General features: G+C 33.1%; 1 protein-coding gene across 1 annotated transcript in view; it reads left to right on the top strand.

The window, feature by feature from the left end:
• Positions 1-27,041, top strand: part of LOC149804702 (dynein axonemal heavy chain 6-like) — a 393,112-nt gene that overhangs the window by 8,459 nt on the left and 357,612 nt on the right. Inside the window, exons 3-10 of the mRNA XM_089933221.1 lie at positions 1,741-1,892; positions 4,358-4,500; positions 8,660-9,052; positions 15,785-15,909; positions 17,832-17,999; positions 22,894-23,009; positions 24,161-24,223; positions 26,039-26,306. Of these exons, the coding sequence (XP_089789347.1) occupies positions 1,741-1,892; positions 4,358-4,500; positions 8,660-9,052; positions 15,785-15,909; positions 17,832-17,999; positions 22,894-23,009; positions 24,161-24,223; positions 26,039-26,306 (1,428 nt within the window). The remainder of the gene's footprint in view (positions 1-1,740; positions 1,893-4,357; positions 4,501-8,659; positions 9,053-15,784; positions 15,910-17,831; positions 18,000-22,893; positions 23,010-24,160; positions 24,224-26,038; positions 26,307-27,041) is intronic.

Raw genomic sequence — 27,041 nt, 5'->3', positions numbered from 1 at the left:
CAAGCTAATAAATATGCAAATATCAAGCTAATAAATATGCAGATATCAAGCTAATAAATATTGCAATTATCAAGCTAATAAAAATTGCAATTATCAAGCTGATAAATATTGCAATAGTCAAGCTAATAAAAATGCACTGGTTAGGCTAATAAATATTGCAATAATCAAGCTAATAAATGTTGCAGTGGTCAAGCTAATAAATATAATGTGGTCAAGATAATTAATATGCACTGGTTAAAGTAATAAATAAGCACTGGTCAAGCTAATTCATATATACTGGTCATGCAACTTAATATGCACTGGTCAAGCTAATAAATATGCAGTGAAAGAGGAGTAGTAATTGATAAAAGCGCTGATAAGATTTCTAGTGAAGTCAGTGCTTACCTTGACCATGTAGACTTTCTTAAAAGGCTACTATTGGAAGATTTTTTGTTTTTTTTTTGTTACATCTGTAACTTGCAGTAGTGAAACTTTACTAGGCTGGTAAAATTATTCCATTTTATAGAAATTAGTACATGACCTGTACATCATTATTCATAATACCTTCTTTCTGCTGTTGCAAATGCCAGTATGTGATGAAGAGATATTTTGTAGATTTCATAGCAGTTATCGTTAACGATTTGATCATTATAACATTATATCTGAATCCAGGTTATTGTGAAAAGATTAGAAATATTACAAAGAGTATGTTTATTTGTACTGGTAATATGACATTCAGCACTGGGAGCCATAATTTCAAGTATTTTCCAAATTACTTCTTTATTTACTCCAGTGCTTGAAAGTAGATCTTTACTTCTTCATAGTGGAATAAAACAATCATGCAGTGTATAAATAGTAAAGGAAAACTAATTTGGAAAAAAAAATTGCTCATAGTCTGAATAATTTTAACTTGTTAGGTAAATTGAGACTTTCACCAAATATATTATTTGGTTGATTTTGCATTTATTATTCTTCACCCTATAATAGCCATTATCTTTTTTTTCATCCTCCAAATCCACAAAACGATAAAAATAAATCATAATTATGGTATTCTTTGAAGAAATAAACGGGTTTGCTGTGCATTTGATAAATTCATGGACTCACATGTCAGACATTGTCTGTTTGTGCATAATTTTTTATATCCACCCACCAAACTGGGTATGTACATTCAAATTTTGGGAGTGTTTTGGTAGGGGAGGAAATATCCTCTCCTTATTTCATCTAAAGTTTATTTTTGCATGTTTCAGTTCCTCTAGATTGACAGCATATCAAATGCCATTAATAAAACCTTTCACTCAGTGCCCATTCTGTGACCATTGTTGTGAGGAATATATAAATTAAAATTTTGAAACAAGATATTTTTCCATTGTTTGGCATATTTTCAATATTATTTATGAGTTAAATCAAACTATATTTATCCATTCTGCTTCCTTGCTACTGAGGGAAAGTCACATTGCTCACATCATTCAAAATAATGATGAATGTTTGAGAAAATAATCTTTTTCATCCAACATCACTTAGATAATTTTGGTGGAAAGTAAATTTCTTGAGTGGAACGTTTAAAGTTTGATTAATAATAAATAAAGATCATGAAAGGTGTTATAGTTCATTACATCTGAAAGTTGTTTCTGGGCTTATAAGTAGCAGATGATTTCAACATATGGAAATGATGTTATAATTATTTATGAATCCAGAAGTTATTACATTAAAGCAATGACTGAAAATACATCATAGTTATGGCTGTTTTTTATATAATTTCAGTCACCTTTGATACCACAGCCTCCATCAGAAAAAGGAAGTTCAGGAATTGCGAGTTTCCGAACTACTTTGTACAAGAAAGACTATGAAAGGCGCCAAACACAGTTAAAAAGCAGGCAAAATATACAGGAAGAACCAAAGCTGACTGTTGGCATGTAAGTTATGAATTGAATGACAAAACATGATAGCTCTGATTGATTTAAATTTTCTTTTCAAACTTTTCTGAACCAAAGAAAGTGAAAAGCTCATTGTAGGGCTTATGAGCCTGATAATTCTTTCTGATAATTTCTTTTGTAATTGAAATCAAGGATAATGCACACTTGACTTTAACATGGTGTAAAGATGTATGGGAGCTGTACAACCTCAATTTTCCAATTTTCTTTTTTCTTGTTAAAGTAATTAATGTGTATTAAAGGTATATACCTGCTTGAGGTTGAAAATTCACACAACTCACACAAAATGGGAGTGAAAATATTTGGCATTCAAGTGAATTTTCCAGTCACTTGCCCAAACAATTACTCATTCAGTGTTGACAAGTGTATTTCCTTATTGAGAAGAATATTCTGTTGAGAATGTTGCTGACTTTGTATACTGAAAGTATATACTTGGTACAGGAGGTTCTGTTGAGAATGTTGCTGACTTTGTACACTGAAAGTACATACTTGGTACAGGAGGTTTTGTTGAGAATGTTGCTGACTTTGTACGCTGAAAGTACATACTTGGTACAGGAGGTTTTGTTTTCCATTTCTTTGATCAGGCACATGCTAGTGCTTTGTTCTCACTCTTAAATACTACTAAATGCTTACCAAAGTAAGAGCTGACTGGTCTCAGCTTATAATTACTTAAAACTGATGATGCAAGGTAACAGAATGTGTTCTGGAAAATAACCCTTCCACATGATCAAATGTAGGTTCATAACATTGTCAGTCTTTACATTTCTATAGTACAGTGGTCTCCCACCTGACTGATGGCCACTGACTTTAAACAGCCATGATCCCATGGCACTGATGTTCAAAAGTACCCCTCAAGGATGGCCACCATTCTAATGTGGCTTGCAGCTAGCATGTTAGTGAAAAAATTGTCAAATTTACCCCTCTTGACTGGCCACATAATGGTTGTTTTCAAATAAAAATCTTACCAATATTTGTTGTTTTCTTAACTCAGCAAATTGACATTTTTCCAGCCAGGTAATTTTAATCTGTACACACAAGAAGTATTATCTTTACTGCAGTGCGTTCATTAGATGTTTTGTCACTTTGATAGTTAGTAGCTACAACTGATAATTATCAAGATTGCAAAAGTTAACCACTAAGAAGTATGGTATTGTTCAGAGCAAGTCAGCATGATAGCAAAATGGTATGTTAAACTTCCCTCTCACAGATTTTGAAATGTACATAAGCGGATACCTGACTGAAAACAAAGGCAATCACATGACAAGCTCACATCCTTTGTATATACTGAGCATTTTGTGTGATAAGTACAAATTACCAATAAATTGTTGCAAAAAGTTGTTAGACATTTTCAGTTTAGAATGATGTTGTTGTTGTTGTGTAGTTTAATGCCATTTTTCAGCACATGTTAGGTTTTGCATGGCGGCCAGTATTAATGGTGGAGGAAGAACCTGGGAAAACCCAGGGAAGAACCACTGACCCAAGAGAAGCTACTGGCAAGCTTTCTCACATACCCACATTGGCCGAATCCTAGACTTGAACCCATGCAGACGGAGGTAAGATGGCAATGATCTGTAATGGAGAGCGCTTTAGACCACTCGGCCACAGTTTAGAATGAAAAATGAAAGCAGTTTGATTAAAGAAAAGAGTTCCTTGATCACTACTGAGAAATGCTATGCCAGAAAGATTTAAATAAACATTGCAGTGAGGGGGAAAATGGAATCAAGATACGTACAGGGATAGTTCCATCCAAATTTTATTGACAGCGTGGTTTAGCACCACAGTAAAGGATTATTTATGCCAAAAAGGAACAGAAGGGTGGTGCAACTTATGTCCAGGATGAGAACTTTATTTTAACATTAACACTGTTTCTTTCAAAGGCTTGGAGACTACTTCAACCCTTCTTTAAAAGTATTAAATGATAATTATGTAAAATTTTAAAAGGAAAGGTTTGGTGTTTTATGACCCAGCAGAATAAGTAGGGGTTTTTTTTGCCTTTTCCAAGGACACACCATTGTGGCCAATCAGGCTTATCTCATGGTATCATTTGAACACATGCTAACCACTCAGTAATGTGGCTAAAATAGGACAGCCATTGAGAAGAAATGACTCAAGCATTATGGTACGAAAAACAAAACTGATACCTATTGACTATATTGTAAAACAACAAATTTCAAATGACCCTTTGCTCATATTTATTTGCTAAGATTGAACAGGATAATTTCACAAGTTGTAACAACTTACAGTTAGTACCTTTTCTAGCTCGATGTTGAAATAGAGTGGAAAGTTTAAGTGGAGAGAATTGGATAATGTGGGTAAACTCCGCTTCAAGCTGGAAAATATTTTCCCATGAATGTGAAAGTGGGAATCAAGCCATGAACTGTAGAGGTACCATGTAAGTGTGTTATGTTTGTGTTATCCCTGCCTCCATTTCTTTATTTTAAATGTAGGCTTCACAAGTCCAAAGTACCAGAACCACCTAAATCTGTTGTGTCAGAGAAATCAGAAGAATCTGTGGAAGACATGGATCTTTTTCCTGAACTGGCAGAGCTTATGGGATTGCCGACAGAAACTGAAACTGGAAGACAACCAGGTTAAGTTTGTGCTGATAGGATTGTTAGAAGTTAGAGGTTGATAGTATAAATTTGCCATGCACAGTATATATTTGCCAGGTATTGTATAATTTTGCCAGGCATTGTATGAATTTGCCAGGCATTTGAATTTGTTCATAATACTGAAAATAATTTTTGTATGAAATTTATTTGTGCCATGTTCCTTTGTACCAATGCCCCAGGGAACTTCAAACATTTACAAGGTGGTCTTTTTTATGTGTGTGTATATATGTATGAAAATGTCTATGGACAGGTTTGGTTAAAGTTTTTATTCTTTCCAGCACTTGTTTCTCCGTAGCACTTGCCAATTCAATTCATACTTGGAAGATAATATCATACATTATTCCCATTCTATCATTACCACTCCAGCCCCTAGATGGGGTCATGGGATCAAGGAATATACTGGAGTCACATTTTGATTCAAGTTATTTTTCATCACTTATTTTACCATAACCTTGAAACCACCTAGCTTGATGTTTGCAATATAAGATTGTCACATACTCCTCATTCTCTCATGGAGTCAAGAATTATGCTGGGGTCACATTTTAGCTAAAGTATTTTAATCACTTATATTTTCCATAACTACTGTAGCAGTGCACTTCATGTTTAAAATATAGCATCATATACTCCCACTCTGTCAGTACCACTTCTACTGATGTGTTCCACTTGCTTAAGGTCACAATTTTTATAATGGGACACATGTAATTTCATCCCTTACACCTGATCTTTCAGTACCACTCTTGTTCTTTCATCACTTATGTTTCCATTATGTTTCCATAAGCCTTTATCAGATTCACTTCATATTGAACATCATCATATTGTGCCCATCTTTCATTAACCCTTATGTCCCTATGTTCTTCACTTGGGTCAGTACCCCTTCTGTCAGTACTATTTCATATTTGGAACATAATTTCATCACACAGTGTCTTTCTCTCAGTACAACTTCATATTTGGAAAATGATATCATCTCATAGTTCCCTTCTCAAAGTAACAAGTGATATTTGGAACATAATATCTTCACAGTCTCCTTCTCTTATAATGACTTTTGCCCTGAGTTCTGCACATGGGTGGGCCATAGTATTATGATTCTATGGTCTTAAACTAAGTAATATAAAAGAGTGAAAACCAACAAGTTTTGTCAAATTCAACAAATATTTTATTTCCTTTGAATATAAAATGAAAAATTAAAATAACTTAAAGTATGGTGAGTGAAATCTTAAATAGTCCAAAAGAGTTCAATCACAAGTCCAGAAGTATCAAGTATTCCAAATGAGTTCAGTGGTGTTCCAAATTAAATCCAATCTATTGTGCTGATGTGCCAATAGTTTGGAATAGTTTGATATGCTAACAGTCTTAATGTGTCAGTGATATAATAATACAATAAGTACTTCTGAAGTTTATGAGCTCCTTGTAATTTCAATGAATAATTGAAATAAATAAATCCTCTCAAATAATAATTGAACACAACTAAATGACTCCAATAAGACTGATGTTTAAGGTGTGAATAACTAATTCTCAGGTAAACATCCCTTACATAAGAAATATAAGATGCAGTTATATCAGAACCAGTATGAAGGTTAAATAATCATTTATAGATCATTCAAATTTGTTGACAAGGTCAAGTCTTTTAGCAGCTAACCAATCAAAATGAGATCACCTGGTTTTTTCTAGAAGGAACATATGAGCTGAATTCAAATCCTATCAACTTTTTCAACAAGATTTCTTCTGCAGCTTCCAAGGTCAAAAGGCCACATAACATGTTTGCTCCAATTAAAAGTACAACCTATTATCTTGAAGCTATGTAGCTATATCATAAAATTAAGACAGTTAATATAGATATACATAACAATAATGTCATTCTCTCAGTACCACTCATGTCCTAGGGTTCTGCACATGGGTGCACCATAAAGCTGAAGAATTATGAGTGGGATACATTTGGTAAAAGATATTGGCTAATGTTTATTTCTTCACTGATATTTCCGTAACCAATTCACTTTATGTTTGGAATATAGCATCTTGGCACACTGACCTTAATGATTTTACTACTCTTAGGTCATATCCCAAAAGTTGTTCATATGGAGTCAGTATACAGGGTACATTTAGATTTTCTCTTGTAGTTTACTTTTGTCCAATTTATTGCAAATTTGGAATATTATATGACTCGAGATACTGCTTTCTACCTATTCTATGCAGTTCCCTGCTTTTTGTGTTGATATGAGGCCATGGAATCAGGAATTGTGACCTTTTATTGGTGAACTTTTTAAAAACAATTCAATAACCCCTGACATTATTCACTTCATTGTTGGAACATTCTTCCCTCTATTATTATTGCCCTGGAGTTACATTCCTGGGTGAGGCCATTAGGGTCAAGAGGTAGGACACTTTTTGATAATGATTATTTTAATAAAGCCTTTTCAAATTCAATGAAAATTTTTATTATGACATCAGCAGATGTTTACCATCAACTGCTCTTGGATTTTGCCCCTGACTGGGTCAATTACGTTAAAAAAGGATTATACAGTTTTGGTTATAGCTTGATTTCTTGGGTTTTTATTTGTTCCAGTCTGCATCCTATTAGGAACATATAACAGTATCCTATATTTCCTTCACTTTATTCAGCATTTCTGCTCTTGGGTCATTCAACTTGTTTCAGTCATGGGGTTATACATTTTGATATATGGAGGATTTAAAATGGGTAATGGTTTATTGTTGAATTTGTGAAACAATTTGAATAATTTCCAGATTTTGTGAGCCTTGGTGAGGAAAAGCTGGAAATTACTCATTGAGTTACATAAATTTAATATTAAACCATTACACATTTGACAACGTGCCTATCACATAGTTAATTCTTGTGCAATAAGAGATAGTCCAAGATGAAAGTTGAATCAATAATGTTTGATTTGTAAAACAAGTAACATTTAACAGTAGATTTTATTTTTTACAAATTATAATTCAAAGTGCAACTGTTATGCCAAATCAATAGAACATTTGACACAGACAATATCATTTTTTAACAATGGATCTCTGATGGAAATTCATGCGTGATGTCAGATTGTTCATACAGTTCATGTCAGTTGGATTAGTTGACACTCAATATACATGGATTTTAATGAAACTGTTAACAATATTTCTGCCAAATAGTGTATCAGTTCCAATGTGGACATTCACCACAGATGCTATATTTAGTATATTGGTTATAGCAAACAAAGAAGCATTCCAGTTGTTGGATATTACAGAATGATTATTGGATACAGAAATTGTACTTAATCTAGATCGAAGATATATAGTGATTCCAGATTTAATGTTCTTGCACCCAGGTATTCACATTATTTGATTTGGAAGAAAGCTATGGTTGGATAACTTTCTGTCAGTTGAAAGACTAGCATTTGTTACCTTCTTTTCTTAGGTGTATTTATTTACTCAAGTAGGTTGACAATTAGAACACACTTGTTCTTGGAGTGAGGTGCAAGATCCATACAGCATGGCAGGAGCCATGTATTGATGTTCTAGTTTTAGTTTGGTGTTCAGAAAATTCTATATAGGATAGTCTGGACATTTTCTCATATAACCCAACCACTACTGTGCTTTTTTGTGGTAGTCACTTACCACTACTGTGCTTTTGTGTGTTAGTCACCTGTGTTTCCCAGTGTCCATTGGGATACTAGTTGGAAAGATGGCTGCCATATTGTTGAATGTAATTGTTAAAACAAAGGTTCCAGAAGGAAAATTCCCCACGGTTGCAACAAATCAATAATGAGAATTTTATTTTGTTTTTATTTGGACTAATCAGGTTCACAGAAAGTAATAATAATGTGTTGACGTGTCAAAAATATTATACCACAAACACTATATAAAATGAACCAACTGTGTGATAAATCAAGAGCTCACCTTATTGTATAATAGAACTCCATTTTTAAGGAGATGAGGGCAGATACTTTCCAGGGTCTACACATTAATTCTTATTTTATGCTTTGTTTAATAAAGCCATATGTTCACATATCATAGTCGATCTTTTGGATTAAACATTAGGTGTGCACTTGTATTAAAATTCATTCCTTTAAAATATGTCAAGAATTAGAAATTGCAAATTGCACTGTCCTAGTAATATAGAAATTTAGAGTATTTTTGAACATTCTTCAGTGGGCAATGACCTGGGTATGACACCTAGAGATGAAAAACTTGCTGATGATCGAACTGTAACCTTCATTAACTCTAAAGCGACTACTGCTTTGGAAGGTGAAACCAATGAGTCTCCACCTATCACAACACGTGATGATACTGCAATAACAGAGGATGACATCATGAGGGTTTCTGGAGAGATTCCAATCATTGAGAAAAGAGAAAGACCTCACTCTGGGAGGCCCCCATCAGAAAGACCCCTATCAGGAATCTCACAACCAGTATCATCACCAAAGATGACAGAGGAGAATATTTCCCGAAAGAAGATTTCAGTAAGGGTGAAATCTGCATCAAGAATTCAAGATCCAGGGCTAGTACTGTCGTACAAGAAGAAAAATATATATGATGATGATCGTAAGTAATTCAGTTTGGGATATTTGTTAGAACATTGGCACTCACTTAATGATATTTTCTGTTATCACCTTTACTGCTTTTATGCATATAGCTGGTTCTGACTAACCATATTTTTTATCTTAAATTCCTTTCTTAATCCATCATTTTGGAATATTGTACAAAAGTGATTCTTTGAACCATTTCCAAATTTACTAAGGAGGGAAAGGAACCAAAAACTAAACCATTAAAGTTGTTATTCACCTACCTTAGTGATGCAATTTATAGTCAGAGTGAAACAAAGGATTATCATTTATGGCAGCCGTGAATATGATGGAGGTTTAAAGTCATACATTTTCAGATTACTCATTGCATTTAGGTACTGTGCTGGAATGTTCCATAAACACAATATTAAAACACTGCATTTAGGTACTGTACCAGAATGTTCCATAAACACAATATTAAAACATTGCATTTAGGTACTGTGCCAGAATGTTCCATAAACACAGTATTAAAACATTGCATTTAGGTACTGTGCCAGAATGTTCCATAAACACAATATTAAAACATTGCATTTAGGTGCTGTGCTGGAATGTTACATAAACACAATATTAAAACATTGGCTTTAGGTACTGTGTCAGAATGTTCCATAAACACAATATTAAAACATTGCATTTAGGTACTGTACTAGAATGTTCCATAAACACAATATTAAAACATTGCATTTAGGTACTGTGCCAGAATGTTCCATAAACACAGTATTAACACATTGCATTTAGGTACTGTGCCAGAATGTTCCATAAACAAAATATTAAAGCATTGCTGGTTTAAAATGTATTGAAAATTATTACTTCTTGAAAATATTGTTTGCCTTAAAGTTTGGAATATAAGCATTCATTGAAAAACATGCCTAGATATGCCTATTCTCTTAGATGATGCTTAAGTTCTGGTTGTTAGAAATGGCTATTATCCTTTTCCTTGGTGTCATTTACAATAAATATAAATATATTTTTCACAAGGAATATTTTGCTTATTCTCACCATAATTGCAAAGAAATAGCTCAAATGATTGGTACAGTGTTAGAACAGACCATCTAATAGTTGTGGATCTTTCTCAGCTTAAGTTAGTGCTTGTGCAAGCAATACATTTCTGGAAATGTTGGTTTTGGTAATCGTGCCTTACTTGTCTTAGTGTGTTATAGTTTTTAAGTGTTACAGGTTGTCTATCTTTCTGTCTGTCTGTTTTTTTTTTATCAGTTCTTTTTAGACTAAATTTATAGAATTCAGTTTTATTTCATCTTTAACTAAAATTAACGAAAACCAACCCTGCTGGAGGAACTTCTTCAAGTAAATTTCATAGTGGAATTTATTATGGTGTTCATATTACTTTTGACATCATTTTTTAATTTAATTTTCATTTCATTTCACATATGTATGAAATTACATTTTTAATGAAGGTTTTTTTAGGAGGAGATTAACCCTAATTAATAAACATTTATATTTTGTGAATTGTTAATTAAAGTCAAAGAATTTCAGTATATAAATTAATGATAAAATTTGGCTAGTGCACATGTAGATAAAGTGGCAGATTTTGTATAAAAGATTTATGGTATCTTGCAGGTAAATGAAGTACCATGTATACTTGCTTATAAGTTGAATCCAACTGCAAACTGCACAGACCCAGATCTTCTGTCAAATAATGTGACAGCAGATTTGAGTCTCAGTTGTAAGAGTTTGAATATGAACTTTCAAAGTTTTTACATAGTGTTCCAATTAAAGTTTGTGTATAACAGTGTATGATCATTACTTTTACATGATCTATTACCAGATACATATATTAGATACCAAACATATCCATAACACCAAATACATTATAGACCAAAAATCTCCATGACACCAAATACATAATATACCAAAAATCTCCATGACACCAAATACATTATAGACCAAAAATCTCCATGACACCAAATACAAAATATACCAAAAATCTCCATGGCACCAAATACATTATATACCCAAAATCTCCATGACACCAAATACATTATATACCAAAAGTCTCCATGACACAAAATACATTATATACTAAAAATCTCATTGACACCAAATACATTATAGACCAGAAGTCTCTGTGACACCAAATACATTATATACCAAAAATCTCCATGACGCCAAATACATTATAGACCAATAATCTCGACAACACTAAATATATTATAGACCAGAAATGTCCATGACACCACATACATAATGTAGAAAAAATCGCCATGACACTAAATACATTATATATCAAAAATCTCCATTACACCAAATACATTATATAGCAAAAATCTACATGACACCAAATACATTATACATGTATACCAAAAATGTTCATGACACCAAATACATTACATACCAGAAATCTACATGATACCAAATGCATTATATACCAAAGATCATATACCAAACATTTATAGTTTACTTGGGAAAAACCTGTATTCACTTAGCATATTTAATGCCAGTTGCAACAGACGTCAAAAGATGCATGCACCAAACCAGCTACAATTGATTTGATTTATGAGGATATTTTGACAGTGTCGGCAATCATTCACTATAAATCCATAATATTAAGATCCTTAATGAATGCTTTGAATACCTTTTTTTTAAGTTGCTGCAGAGGAAAGTGAGGTCATGGGTAAAGAAATTATATTTGTATAATCAGTATAATCAGTGCATATATCATAAAACAGTGCTTGTTTTATTTATCAATTCTGAGTAATTACATGTATGCATGTTCGTGCTTTTATTTTTTATCTTTTATTTTATCAGTTTCTCATTATCTGTCCTTTAATATTGTTTTACATATTCAATTAGATTCCTTCACAGTTTATTCTGTCAAATCTTAATCAAACCATACCTGTTGAGAATGTCCACTCTTCCTGAGTGTAGTAGGTTATTGCGATTTTTTGGAAATTCACAACATCATCTCCACATTTGACTTGTGATAAGTATCAGCTCCTAATGTTTTGATGATCTCTGCTGAAGTATTTAGAAGAGTTGCATTGGAGGTCATGTCTGAATAACCTTTCAATTAGCCAATCACAGTGTACATTGGAGGTAATGTCTGAATAACCTTTCAATTAGCCAATCACAATGTCACATTGGAGGTCATGTCTGAATGACCTGTCAATTAGCCAGTCATGATGTCACTTTAAAATTTCCATTTGTGAATCATTTTTGTATACCTTTTGTAAGAAATCTGAAGAACATCAAGCATTTAGATCTAATTTATTTACATTGCTCTTGTCGCTGCATGATAAATGAAGGTTGGACTAACAGGTTGAGACTTTATGAGCATATCTTTCCTGTCTACCATTTTATATGCTAGCTTTGTACCCCAAACATTAGAGATGTTATATAGCAGTCATTGTATCCGTTGTTATGTCCATTGAAGCCTATTGAATCTGGGATTGAAAGCTGAAAGGTCATGGTCACTGTAAAGTGTTGCTAAATGACATAGTTCTAGAGCAAATTCCTTGTCCAAACACTGTGTATGGCTTGTACTTAGGGTAAGAAAGAAACTTATTGATATGAGGGTCTAAAGGTCAAATGTTAAGGTCATGGTAAGTATAATAAAAAATAATGGTTTCAGTGCAGTAAGATTAGTTCAGCACTGCATACTTTGACTAAAAGTCATCATTGAGACTAATTGTTCAATAGTTTCCTAAGTTAATTGTGCCCTACTAGTGCCTAGATGGAGGAGTTTTGAACAAAGTTCTGCTCTTTGGTTACTATGTATTTCTGAAAGCAGAACAGGTATAAGGTGATGTTCTGTGCATTTGCAATAAGCATATGTGAGAGACTGTTAACATACCTCTGTGCTACCTTACTACTGTAAACTGTTACTACAATTTCTTTATTTATGATATTAGGGAAACAATGCACTGCCTAAGGAAGACAGCTGATTAAAATGGCTGCTCCCATGAGCTAGAACTTGATCAAAGTATACTAACTTTTGCAGTTATTAAAACAGGGAAAATTAATTTTTGCCAGAGTAAACAATACTCATTTTAGTAATTGCAACAAATTAATATCAACAAAAAAGTTATCGGCTAGGTTTTTTTCCAAATTACATCTGAAGTCCAAGAAGTAAAAATGGGACCTAACAGTGTTATGAATTATGCACATCTAAAGTAAGATCAAGCTGTATGCTCTAAAACTCAAATTACACCCATCAATAATACACCAATAATACACCAAATTACACCCATAAATTGTATACCAAATCACACCCATTAATAATATACCAAATTGTGAAATCAATTATACAACAAAACTACACCCATCAATAATGCACCAAATTACACCCATAAATTATATACCAAATCACACCCATTAATAATATACCAAATTATGCCATCAGTAATACACCAAAACTACACCCATCAATAATACAGCAAATTACACCCATACATTTTATATCAAATCACACCCATTAATAATACACCAAATTACACCATCATTAATACACAAAATAAATTACACCCATCAATAACACACATGCTTACACCCATCAATAATACACCAAATTACACCTTTCAATAATACAACAAAATTAAGGGAATTGAAAGTTATTTTAGCAATAAAATAGTGATGAAAACTTGGGAAATTCTTTTTGTTTAAAAACCAGCCAGTGTGCAGATTGCATAACTGGAGATTGAAACCCATGGAAATAGTGTAAAGTGTATTATTCATACTTGTGTTTTTCTTAGGCACATCATGTTTTCATATATCTGTTGATATTAACCATTTGCCCTCTTTTTCCCCATTCTTTACTGTCAATTAATGTTGATTCTTTGTGTTAAATGTTTAAAGTCAATTAATATAAAGAATTTTACATGGGACAAACAGGTTACCCATAACTTTACTATAATGGATGTATACAGCATTTGAGAGAATTTCTTTGGTATAGATCAGGGGTGCACAGCCTTTTTTGGCCAAGGGCCAGATTGCATTTTTTAAGACCGCTGAAGGGTCGCAAACACTAATTTCTTTAATATAATTACTGTTCATGGGCCAGATTTCTATGTTGTTTTAATTTGCACCGAGGGCTGGACATAACATGTTTGCGGCCAATCTGGCCCATGGGCCAGGGGATGTGCACCCCTGGTATAGATAATGTACTGATGGAATTTATGTATGTATACTTTTTTAATGTAACCCTTTTCATTGATTTGAAACAATTAATTCATTAGTTAGAACTTTTCACTATTCATACATAGTTATTTTTCTACATATGTGATTAGTGTGGTTATTTTAATTTGAATTGTCAGTGATATACTTGTTTGCAGTAACATATAAAATGAATTTTGTATTTGACAGTTTAATTATAAATGTTTTATGACAATGCCAATGGATCACTCCGTTGTATGATTTGATTTGTGTCTATTATAATCTGAGACATGACTCGCACTAATATAGCCAGCAGTGTTGCCAATTCATCACCACATTCTTGGAGCCAAATCTCTCTCCTGGAATCAACTTGGAATAGAAAGAAGTTTATTATTTCCACTTTTTGGGGCACATTTTTGACATTTGCTTATTGCTGCATTTCTTGTATCAGTAGCATCACTGAAATCAGAGTTTGAAAAATCAAACTGTCTAATGTATTTTCTCATAATGGTTGGGAGTGCCTGGCAGTAAGTGAATTTTCCTCTTCCAGTCATATATACTAACTACAGTTAAGAGTGAAAAATTCAAGTGAAGTTTGACATTTATCAAGGGGTCATGCTGGACACAGAAGTTTGGGCTAAATGGCTACTCCCTTAGGTTGAAATAGGACAGTGTGATTCGGAAAATAGGGAGAAGTGAGCTGGAACTCAGTTTTTTTTTTATGAGACCAAACATTTTAAATAATGCCATTTATAACTCAGCAAGTTAAATAGCATTAAAATACAAAAACAGGCATCACACTTTATGAATATAACAGTAACTTTCTATCTTGAATCTGAAAAACAATCATCACACTTTATGAAGATATCAGAAATTTCTATTATGAATAAAATAAAACTGCTGCATAACATTGTTAAAAGCATTAGACTGTAGCTTCCATAAATTGATAACCATTCCTGAAAATGGGAGACTAATAGTTACTGAAGGCAGATCAGCTCCTTCAGCTGCATTTCATGTGAAATATTGGATACATTAATGCATCACTTTAGTATCCACACTCTCAAATGTATAGTGCTTGGTTTGGGGGTTGACAAACCTTCAAGTTCACTCACTTTCTAGCTTTCATATTTGAATGTTTGGCTGCAATATCTTAGCTCAGTTCATATATAAGGGCACCAGAAGTTACTAAATTATACATGTTTATACTGTTTTATACTGATACACATTAGTTTATGATCTGAAAACAATGCAAAATTCATAGGCTGATTGTTATTGGTTCATTCAGAAAAGTGGTAGGTGTTGATTTGTTACGAAGACACTGTTAACATCTTGGCTTTCCTGGTGTGCTGAAACAAAATTCAACAGGAGACAGTGGCTGTTTCTTATAAATCACTCATAGTGTGAAATACATTAATCCTGATATTATCCATCATAAACCTAACAAAAGATGAATCCCCAAAATCTAAAGAAGAGATTGCTTTTTGGTGACATTGGTGACTGGATGTGTGAGCCTTGTAAGTATCAGGACTATGAAAAAAGTATGATTAATTAAAATACTTGTGTTACATGATTTCCTTATATTTGAAATTTATTTAATTTTCATTAGTCCCAGAAAATGATGATGCCCTATATCACCTGAAGAGGTTTAGAGAAGCCCTGGGCTGGCAAACGGAAATACATCGCCATGCCCCTGGCTGTAAGGCGGCAATGGAAAGGATGGCTGAAGAAGAGGTAAGTAATCAAAATGATTGGTAAACAGTCCTCATCTCTCTCCAAGACTCATGTCCTACCCACATCCTATCAATTCATTCACCATGTCATTTGCCAATAATATGGTTCTAGACCTGCAAATGGAAATTCCTTGTAATACCCTTGGTTGTAAGGTTGCATTGGAAAGAAGTCTGTAGTGGGGATGGTTAATCTGAATTATAAACTCAAAGTTCTCTTCTCCTAACTTAACTCATTTCTTGTCCCCACCCAGATCCCTTTCATACTGCGATACAATTCATATATTCAGCAATTTTACCATAATAAAGGTGTAGGCTGTGAAAGGGAAGTCCCAGTCATGCCCTTGGGTGTAAGGCAGGAATGTAGAAAATCACTGAAGAGGAGGTGGATTATCTGAATTATAAGTACACAGTCCTGAGGAGCTGGTACCCAGGGAAGGCAGTTTTTTTAAAATAGATGCCAAGGTAGTTCATATTAAAATGACAAGAAAATTCTAAATTGCATCTATGGGTGAGTAACCCATAGTAAAACTACCTTCCCTGGGTCCCGTATATGTTGTACTGGAACAGCCCTGAGGAACTTATCCCTTTCCCAACCTCCCACATATTCCACCACTGCCTAGTATTGATTCATATATTTAGTCCATATTTTACAGCAACTTATGTTAATGATTAGCTGTGATAACTGTAACTCCAACTTATTCAAGGTATCATTATGCTTCTGCTGCAATGGAAAGGACAGCTGCCAACCACTGTGAAAGTTTATTTACATTGTAACATTACTGCTAATACCATGCCCTGACAGAAGTGTGCGATCCAGAGGTAATCCTTCACAGTACAGTAAAGACAATTTTTCATCAAACCCGTTTAACAAATATTTGGAGAGAAATGTTATCTATATGAATATATTCCAGTTAAATTCCCTTCTTTTCAAAAGGAAAGAGAAAATTGCTGCAACTCTGGCCACCATAATTAGGGTCCCACTCAGTAATGTCTGTGGAGCCCTATGGTAATCAAGTTCCTGTCCAGCTGTCTGTCAACAGTTTGGTTTCCACAAGATAACATTACTGGGAATTGTGGGATAACATTACTGGGAATTATGAGTTTTTAATAAAATTTGGTATATAGCTTTATACGGATGAGACCTTAAAACATTTTAATTTCTATCTGTCCATATCAACATTTAGATGAGTTATGACCCATAATTATCTTTATAATTTTTATTTCTGCTGCCTCCAAGGATTTTCGAGTTCCAATCATATCTGAGATACTTCTCTGTATTGATGAGACGTTGAATGTATTTGATTTCCAACATTCCACCACATTTAAAAAAGTTAAGATTCTTTGTTTGCTCATACTGTTGCCTTTGGTGTCCGTGATTGTCAGATCTCCTGACTTTGTTTCTGCATCATTAACTTACACAAAAATGTTTGACTTTCAACTAAATCTGGCATGAAACTTCATTTTCATGAGACCTTGGATAAGTTTCATTTCTGGCATGCCACATAATAATTTTCAAGAGTTATGGCTACTAGTTTTTTTTTTACCTCCCAACTCTGGTTACTGCAGCATAATTTTACTAAAGAATGTTAAATTTCATCCAAATGCACCTTTATTTTGATGATACCTTGAGTGAGTTGGAGTTACAGTATTTCATGTCATCATTTAGTGGTGTTATGTCTCCTGAATGTCCATTCTGCTAATTAGAGTTCCCGACACAAATTCATCTGTTTAAATCCCTGCAAACAAATTGTGTGCATGGCCCTTTGTGATTTGCACCTCACTGATAGCTTTAGTTTTGAATTATTAACAAATAATGTGTAATGTTTTATGAGTAAGCATGTAAGTTATTGAAAATATTTTTTGTACAAAAATATACTGATGAGTAAGTCATAAATGTCATCATGTTTCTTTCATGTTTTACAGGCTTTAGGCACTTTGCTGCCAGATACTGGAGAATTTATGTATTGCCTATTGAGAAACCGGAAAAATATGCGAGCACTTTATGACCCTTATGACCTTCAGGTTGTCTCTCCAAATGAGGCACGAGCAGAAACCATTTACTATACCATCAGCGCATCATATGTGACAAAGGTTAGTACTGGCTGGCTTGTACTGCTCACCATTGACAAAAATAGTGTTAAATATAAGATGAGGTTCTGTTGGTAAAGCAAGGTGCATTAAACATCTTTTTAGTTCATAAAATGTATCTATCCTTAGAATTGCTTTCTGGTTAATAATATAGCATATTGACAGGCTGGATAAATCCTATTTTGACAACTGTGATCAAAATTGGACAATGGATGCAAATTTAAATTAATAACAGTGACCTATGTCTGTCAATATTTAAACCATATTTGTATGATACATAACAATTGAATGTTGTACTGCTGTACTGATACTTGGGAAAGACATTATTGTATATTACTATACTGTGTATTGTAAACATATATTCTCAAAAGTCTGAATTCAAAATATTGCAAAAGAACAAACTGGTATGGGAAACTTTGAAGAGAGGAAGAATTGATGCATCTCAGTATAAGTTGTTCACTGTTTATGCTACTGATTTACAGCCATGTTCACAAAGTAAATGAAGCACAATTCATAATATAATTACTTACAATATACTAAGAAATGCAGTATAGAAAAAGAAACAAGATCAATGTTCTATTCTTATTCCATATAGTACATTTCTGCTTCTAATCCAGCCAATCAGAACAATGTTCAGAGGTCACACTGGTGTTATGTTTACACTTGGAAAGCTACATGCTTTATATTTAGATCTCATGTAATGATGACCCTATTCCTTGCTTGATTTTGTGAATGCAGTAGACTCTCCAGTATAGCAGATTTTAAAGAGAGGTCTGAATGAAAGTGACTAGTTTTGTCTCAACAACTCCGTTTTGGATAAAATCAAGGTGCTTGACAATAAATTTCATTTCTCACCCATGCGACGGAGAAATCTAGCTGTTTTGCCAACCTTACTTTTCTTATCTCAGACTGGTTGTCTCAGACTGGTTGTCTCAGACAGGTTGCCTCAGTCAAGGTGTCCATGGGCAAGGAACTCCTTTCGAAAAAAAAACTCCTGTTTTCTTCTGCTATGCATGATGTACTTGTTCTAAAATTAAAAAATAACAAAAACAACAGCAGCAAATATATAACACATAAAACCCATATAGCAACTTAAGGCACCTCCATCTTGAGAATACATCATGCAAAACATTTTGAGAGAGACAGACACACACATGCACATGATGTAGAGCTTTTTTGTATTGTGTTAGAAACTAGTTCATTCTACACTGCATGGTAAATTTTATCATATCTGTAGAATTAACTATGTAAATTTTCAGGCCAGTGTCATTAAATGTAGCCAAAAGTACCTAACTAGTTTTAAATACTTCATGTGAAATGAATTATATACTTTTAGCTTTATTTAATGATGCTGACCTGAAAAGTTACTGAGCTACAGATAGGATAAAGTTCGTGATCCTGTGTGGAACAAACTATGACGGAAAATGCTGATCCTTGCACACAGACTATTAACTTAATGGACTACACAGACTATACACTTAATGGACTACATAGACTATACACTTAATGGACTACACAGACTATACACCTAATGGACTACACAGACTATACACTTAATGGACTACATAGACTATAAACTTAATGGACTACATAGACTATACACTTAATGGACTACACAGACTATACACTTAATGGACTACATAGACTATAAACTTAATGGACTACATAGACTATTAACTTAATGGACTACATAGACTATACACTTAATGGACTACACAGACTATACACTTAATGGACTACACAGACTATACACTTAATGGACTACATAGACTATACACCTAATGGACTACACAGACTATACACTTAATGGACTACATAGACGATAAACTTAATGGACTACACAGACTATACACTTAATGGACTACATAGACTATAAACTTAATGGACTACATAGACTACACACCTAATGGACTACATAGACTATACCCCTAATGGACTACATAGACTATACTCTTAATGGACTACACAGACTATACACTTAATGGACTACACAGAGTATACACTTAATGGACTACATAGACTATACACTTAATGGACTACACAGACTATACACTTAATGGACTACACAGACTATACACCTAATGGACTACACAGACTATACACTTAATGGACTACACAGACTATACACTTAATGGATTACACAGACTAGACACTTAATGGGACTACAGAGACTATACACTTAATGACTACAAAAATGAAAAATCTAAACTCTCTCAAGAGCTACTGTAAAGATGTCAACAACTTGAAATCTGTTGTCTGACCTGAATTCTTCAGACTTTGTCAGACTCCCCCAAATAGCCCAGTTGAATCAAAAACTTTCCTCCACTTACCAGTCAGAGTGGTTCATTCATCAATCCACATGTCAGAGTGGTTCATTCATCAATCCACATGTCAGAGTGGTTCATTCATCAATCCACATGCTATTCCACAAGAAGATTTCCATGTAGCATATCACTGCACTAGTGATAGGAACACTTGCCATATTTCCAGGAAAGAAAATATTAATTTTCAAGAATACTAATTAGAAACGTCCTCTGTCACTACACACTCAGAACTAACTGTATGGTAGTCTGTACCCAGTAATGTATCGTATTGTTGCCTACTGTAGAACTTTTTCCAAATTAGAACTGACGAAAGTTACAAGTTGTCCAATTAAAATATGTTAATTTCTTATTATTTTCATCTGATATCAGTCAATTAAATGTGATAATACAGTAATAATATCAAATGATTTTATGTTTATATTTTCTCATGTGCAGGACTTGTTTACTTAGGGTTGACAGGTCATCCCCATTGCATTCATTAATATATTCATATAAATAAGCAGTACTGTACTTTGAAGAAGAATAGCACATAGTTCTGGATGCCTGTTGTGCAATACTTCCAACACCTAACAATTATGACTTTTTATTCTTTTTTTTTTTCTTCTTCTAAGAATGGCATATATAGCTAGATTCTACTTTATATGATAATTAAGATTTTCAGAAAAGAATACAAAACCTTTATATAGAGTGAGAAGCAACAACAGTACCTGATAACTACTGAGTTTTCAGTCTGTCAAAAGTGCAGGATTATTTTAGTTTAATTGGAAAAAAATTGGGTGAGAAGAATAATCTATGTCTGCATTTGTACCAAGACAAGGAATCCCAGTCACAGGATTACATTATTTGTCAGCCTTGTGGGGAGACAAATAATATAACCTCTTGACTGGGATTTCTTTGTCTCAGTCCAAACTCCAATACAGATTCTATTAATCTTTACATGGTGTGTTACTTGTAACCAGCATAACTCAAGAATTATTCAGTTTATTCTCATGTAATATGTTATGAACATTGGTTTCATCATTGGCTTAAACATGCCTTGTATGGGTTTAGTCTCATTTGCTGCATATTGGATAGAATTGTGCCACTTATCAAGCAAATTCTTGTTCTGACGTGGAAACTTGGAATGTTGATTGTAATTAGTATAGTTCATGACCCATTCATCATCTAGCTGTACCTTTGATGGCTTTTATCCCCTCTTGTCTTCCAAATTTTGGACAGTTATTTACCTTGACAACCAAGTTCACATCTCTACAGGGAATGTTGTTTGGAATCAGCATAGCTCAAGAACAATTCATCATATTGCGATGTTATTTGATGCGAACATTGTTTCAACAACTTAGATGTGTCTTACATGTGTTATGCCCCATCTACTTCTATTTGGACTGAGTTGTGGTCTTGCTCAGGAACTTCATATTTTTGCATGTGATGTTGCTTGCATTGACTGGTCATTCAAGATGCCTTATTTTAATCATTTAGATGACTTGTGGTCACTAGTTGTCCATCTTCTTCTAAGATTGTTTTCCCAGTACAAGTCCCTCTGTTTAAAGCCTTACAGAGAAAATTGTGCTGAGTTGGACTTTAGCCAAGTACCTACTGCTGATAGCTCTAAATGTTTACAAAATGAACTGGCTTTAGCATATCAGCATGGTCTTAGGCAGTATTTATGCCAGAAATGCCATATTTCAGGAAAACAAATTTACTCTATCAGCCTGAGGCAGCACTAATTTATCTAGCACATGGAGGAAAGTATGATCTATCACAACATGTTTAGACTCAGAGAAAACATACACATCTTGGCAAAGGACATTAGACTCCAAGACTAGGGACAATATACTCCAAGACTAGGGACAATAGACTCCAAGAATTTCAGAATTGCTTATGCAGCACAATTACTTATCAGTCATTAAATGAGTTTCATTACTAATTACATTGAGAGGAAACCAGTATATTGGGAAGGATAATACTAACACTAAAGCAGCAGCAAATCCCAATCCCAAAATGACACATTTTCATTTAGTAATTAGATGTATGAATGCTTTTTTTTTTGTTACAATTTTTAAGATATCTGTTGAATCTTTTTATATTAAAATAACAAATATATGCCTGCCATATTATTTTTTAGGGAAGAATGTATGGTAATAACTGTTAGAATTTCAGGATCTCTTATATATATATATATATATATATATATATATATATATATATATATATATATATAATGGGAGACAGTGCAGTACAAATTATAATTTTCTTAGACCATTGATAATATTTTTTCTCCATATAAATTGACTTCATATAATTATGGCCCCCCCCCCGGTGATCCTGATGGATTCCCTGATTGCACTTTCTGTTGTTTGGTGTATATTTGTTATTTAATAACTTCATATGTCTTGATCTCTATGGGAGGAATCCATAGTTTCTGTAATACAGATGAACACCTATATAAATGAGGTTATACTGTAATAATATTTTGACACATAATGGTATATGATAATTTAACCACCATATATCAAAAGACAAATAAAGGAGTCATGGGATTAGTAAAGTTTCTTTTCCATTTTTGGTACTTGCAGTGTGTAATACTTGAAAATGGGAAACAAGATTCCTCAAATACACCTGTGCTCTGGTGGCTCTGGGAGAGACGACTTTTTTACTTTATCAACAAATTACCAGTATTTGTGAAGTTCAGGTATACATTTCCACCTCATGTTGAATTTGACTTAGTGAATGGTCATGTTTATTTTATTTATATGTCAGTTATACAAAAAAATGTGATATAATGTTACAAACATGTTTTATACTATGCAGTTATTGACCTTTGTTGAGGTAAATATGAAACAAAACACATATTGGCCAATGTGCAGCTGAAGTCAATATGTGGTTTACTGGATATTAATACTTCATATTACCAAAAGAAAGGTCTATAATATTTTTATTACAGCATTACCATTAATATTTTAAAATTGTAACATAACATGTTATATAACCTTGAGAAATCATTGAATTTTTGTGGTTGCCTTGAAAACTCCTTGAATTCTCAAAAGTTGGTTTTAGTTATGAAAAGTTCTTAAATTTGTTGAACATTTTTCCAAAACTCCTTGACTTTATCTGAGGGAGTATAAAATGTTACAAACTGAATGAAATATTTTCAGAAATTTTGTTATTTGCTATTTTTTAAAACTCATGATTAAATAAATCAGTAAAATGGGATACCTGGTATGTGTTATACCAGATGAAATAATGTCCCTCTTCTGTACTATCATGCTAGTTAGGTAAGTGTTTTTGTTCTACTTTTGTGCATATTTATTCATTGATAAGGTGAGATATGGAGAATGCCCATAAGAAAAACTCCTTTAAAACTTTTGGAAGTCCTTGAAATGTTGTTGAATTTCTTTTGCTGTATGAACCATGTTTAATTTATTTTGCAAAGTAAAAAAATGTAATTTTAGATGTATAACACTATGAATATAAATGATGTCATATAAAAAGCCAATGATGTCATAACTTCACGATATATAAATACATCACATGTCATGTCAGGTCATCCAGTCAAAAGATAGATCTCACATTAATTTAATTGAATACATTGTGTATAAGCATAAACCTTTGTAAGCTCAATCTAGCTTTTATTTATGGTGTTCTGAATATTAATTTTCCAGGTTGTAACAAAAACAGTAATAAATTTTTTCAATTGTTAAATTAATTGGAGGTAATAATTAATAAATCTATGTGTATTAAAACAAATTCTATTTACCTATTATCAAGTGTATATTATGAATAGTAATGCTTTGTTTGCTTTTTGTTAACAATCAAATAATATACAAACATTTCTCTTCACAGAAAATGGAAGACTTTCAAAATGTGGAAAAAGAACATTCGACTGATGAAAAGCAACAAGAGCCAGTAAGCTATTTGTGATATTTATAACGTATAGAGTATTTTTAGCAATGGGGAAAGTTTTGTGATTTAGTGTTTTGTAGGTCAAATCACGAGAATAAATTAAGTCAAAATGTATCATATTTTAACTTATAAACTCCCTTTGTCTGGATATACTTCCAAAATCACAAAATTGTACATGCCTCATGGGTTGATTCAAATTGCTTCAATCTGAGTTTCTTTTGGGTTCAGGTTGTCATTGAGAACTTTAGACTTTTAGAGAACTTGCATATAAATATTTAACTATATTGGATCATTTATTTAAATGTACTTCTTACGCTTGGGATAAATCTTATAATAGGGAAGTTTTCAGACATTAAACTTAGGAAATGTAAATGTGTCATATAGGGATGGATGGTACATGAGTGTTCATGAGGTATGAACATTAGATTAATACATGACTGTTCATAAGATGTGAAGTCAATTAATCATGAGAGTTCATTATCCATGAACCCCTGAACAACTGATTTACACATGAGTGTTCATGAGCTATGAACATTAAATTATTAAATGGGTGTCCATGAGGTATGAACATTAGATTAATACATGACTGTTCATAAAATGTGAACAGTTGATTAATCATGAGAGTTCATTATCCATGAACCCCTGAACAACAGATTTTCACATGAGTGTGCATGAGCTATAAACATTAAATTATTAAATGGGTGTTCATGAGGTATGAATATTAGATTAATTGCTGAGTGTTCATGAGCTATGAACAATAGATTCATGCATGAGTATTCATGAGCTATGAAAAATAGATTCATATGAGTGTTCATGATCTACAAACATTGGAAAGACTTTGAATCCTCAGGCTCCAACTTCTTATTTGTTGAAAGTCTTCATGCAACAAAACTATAAATAATCTTAATAGTCTCATGATTTTCAAAAGCAAACGGATGACAAAAATCATAAATTTAGAGTGTTGGCCTAATACAGGTTCCCAGTTACATGATTTGTGTTCTGCAAGTGTTCTGTATATCTATAGTATGTCTTTTATTTTTAAAATAATTATTTTAGTAAGGGTCATTTAGTTAATGATGTTTTTAATGTGAATATCCTATTGATGGGTTGACTGTAAAGATGTATAATACTTAGTACTATTTCATCCATAAATTCCAAGGTTGCTGCTCTGGAACAGTTAAACATCATATGATGCAGTAATGACATTCATACTGTCAAAAGGTCAGACTGATCTAGTTCCTGATTGACTAGAATTGGAACAGCTGATTTTGTTTACTGTAGTCAGTACTTCGAAATAACAATGATTCATTTTTTTAAATCACAGCATTAGATTGTATTGCTACTGTGTATTATCTTTCTATATAAATGACTTAATATGTGTAATCATTAATTCTTGATATTCTAATGGTCTTGGAGCAGATACATTGAGTGTATTTATTTATTTTATTTAATATCATTCATTGGAACTTCAGTACTGTAACATTTAGTCAAAGAAACTTGGATATATTAGTAGTTGTACTAATTTACTGTGAAACATTGACAGACATTTTCTATTTTTATTTTTATTGGATTTATTGTGAATTTAATTAAAGGACATTTGGATTTAAAAACATTAGTGATTCTTCTGTGGTGTTAGTACATAGAGACATAAAACTTATCAACTGGAATACCTTTGGAATATATCTGGATTACTTAAAATTGATAGAACTTTTATGATTTAAGGAATTTATGAACCACTTTAGGTTATTTTTAATTCTTTAATTTTGTATTTTAGGGGAATTTTTCTGTTTTCTTACATGCCGTCTTCATGTTCTCCAGGGTTGTTTTGTACCAGACACTATTTGTGGCAAATGAAGTACTCCAGGGGTGCTTGATTCATGTCAGGAGCATGTGTGAAGCTGCCTCCAGTAGCTCCAGTGGTATAGGAACTGGGGACAGTGCTATCTCCCTCGTTAAACTTGACAAGTCCTCAACCTTGACCCTGGATGCATTTAAAGCCATGCAGAAAGAGCAAGGGGAATATGCACTCAAACAGCTACGAGCACTGAGGGATAAAATCATTGAAATTGTGTTTGAATCTTGCGCTGTGAGTAAAATGACCTTTTTCCATGACTTTTTGAGATAGACTCTTAAGAAAGCTCCAAATTCTCTTATTTAACATATGACTGTAGAGGTGCCCATGAATCCATACATGACACACGATATTAGCCTTTTCCTCTCACAAAAATTATTGTGACATATTAACTTTGTGCAGGCTAATTTCTCATTGTGTGATTATGCTTAAGAACAAAGACTACACGTTTAATGCTAAATCCATATTGAGCACGTGTCATCAATAGCATGGAAAAGTAAGTCCTTGTCATAAGGCATTTGTAATGATCATCTATATTTAGACATTGTTTTTAGTGCTTCCTGTGAAGAAGTTCAAGTGATACATATAACTCCCCTGAATTTTTATCTGCCTTTTATGCACTGTTATGTATATTTAATTTGTATTATTTGTTGGCTTTTCTTAATGATTATACGTTACAAACATTCGTATTTGGTCCTAACCTGACCATGGACATTTATTTTGTAACAAACGTAATGTATAGCTAACATTTCTCTATAAGTTTGGATTAAATATTCAGATCATTGTGAATGGAGGTAAACATGTTTGTTTGGTTCTAGGTCTAGGACATAAGATTTTCATTTGGAATTCCTAAACATTTTGACAACTTTGAATGTTTTAGAGAGGAGGCTGACCTACATCCAGGCTCTGTTATTTTGTCTTTTTTATATAATTTTGTTATCTTAAGAAGTTATTCATTCATCCCATAAC

This window comes from Sinohyriopsis cumingii, chromosome 2 (genome assembly GCF_028554795.1).
Source record: "Sinohyriopsis cumingii isolate HCF-2022 chromosome 2, ASM2855479v2, whole genome shotgun sequence".
Lineage (NCBI taxonomy): Eukaryota > Metazoa > Mollusca > Bivalvia > Unionida > Unionidae > Sinohyriopsis > Sinohyriopsis cumingii.
The sequence above is the reverse complement of the archived record's forward strand: the minus strand, read 5'-3'. Positions and strand labels throughout refer to the sequence as shown.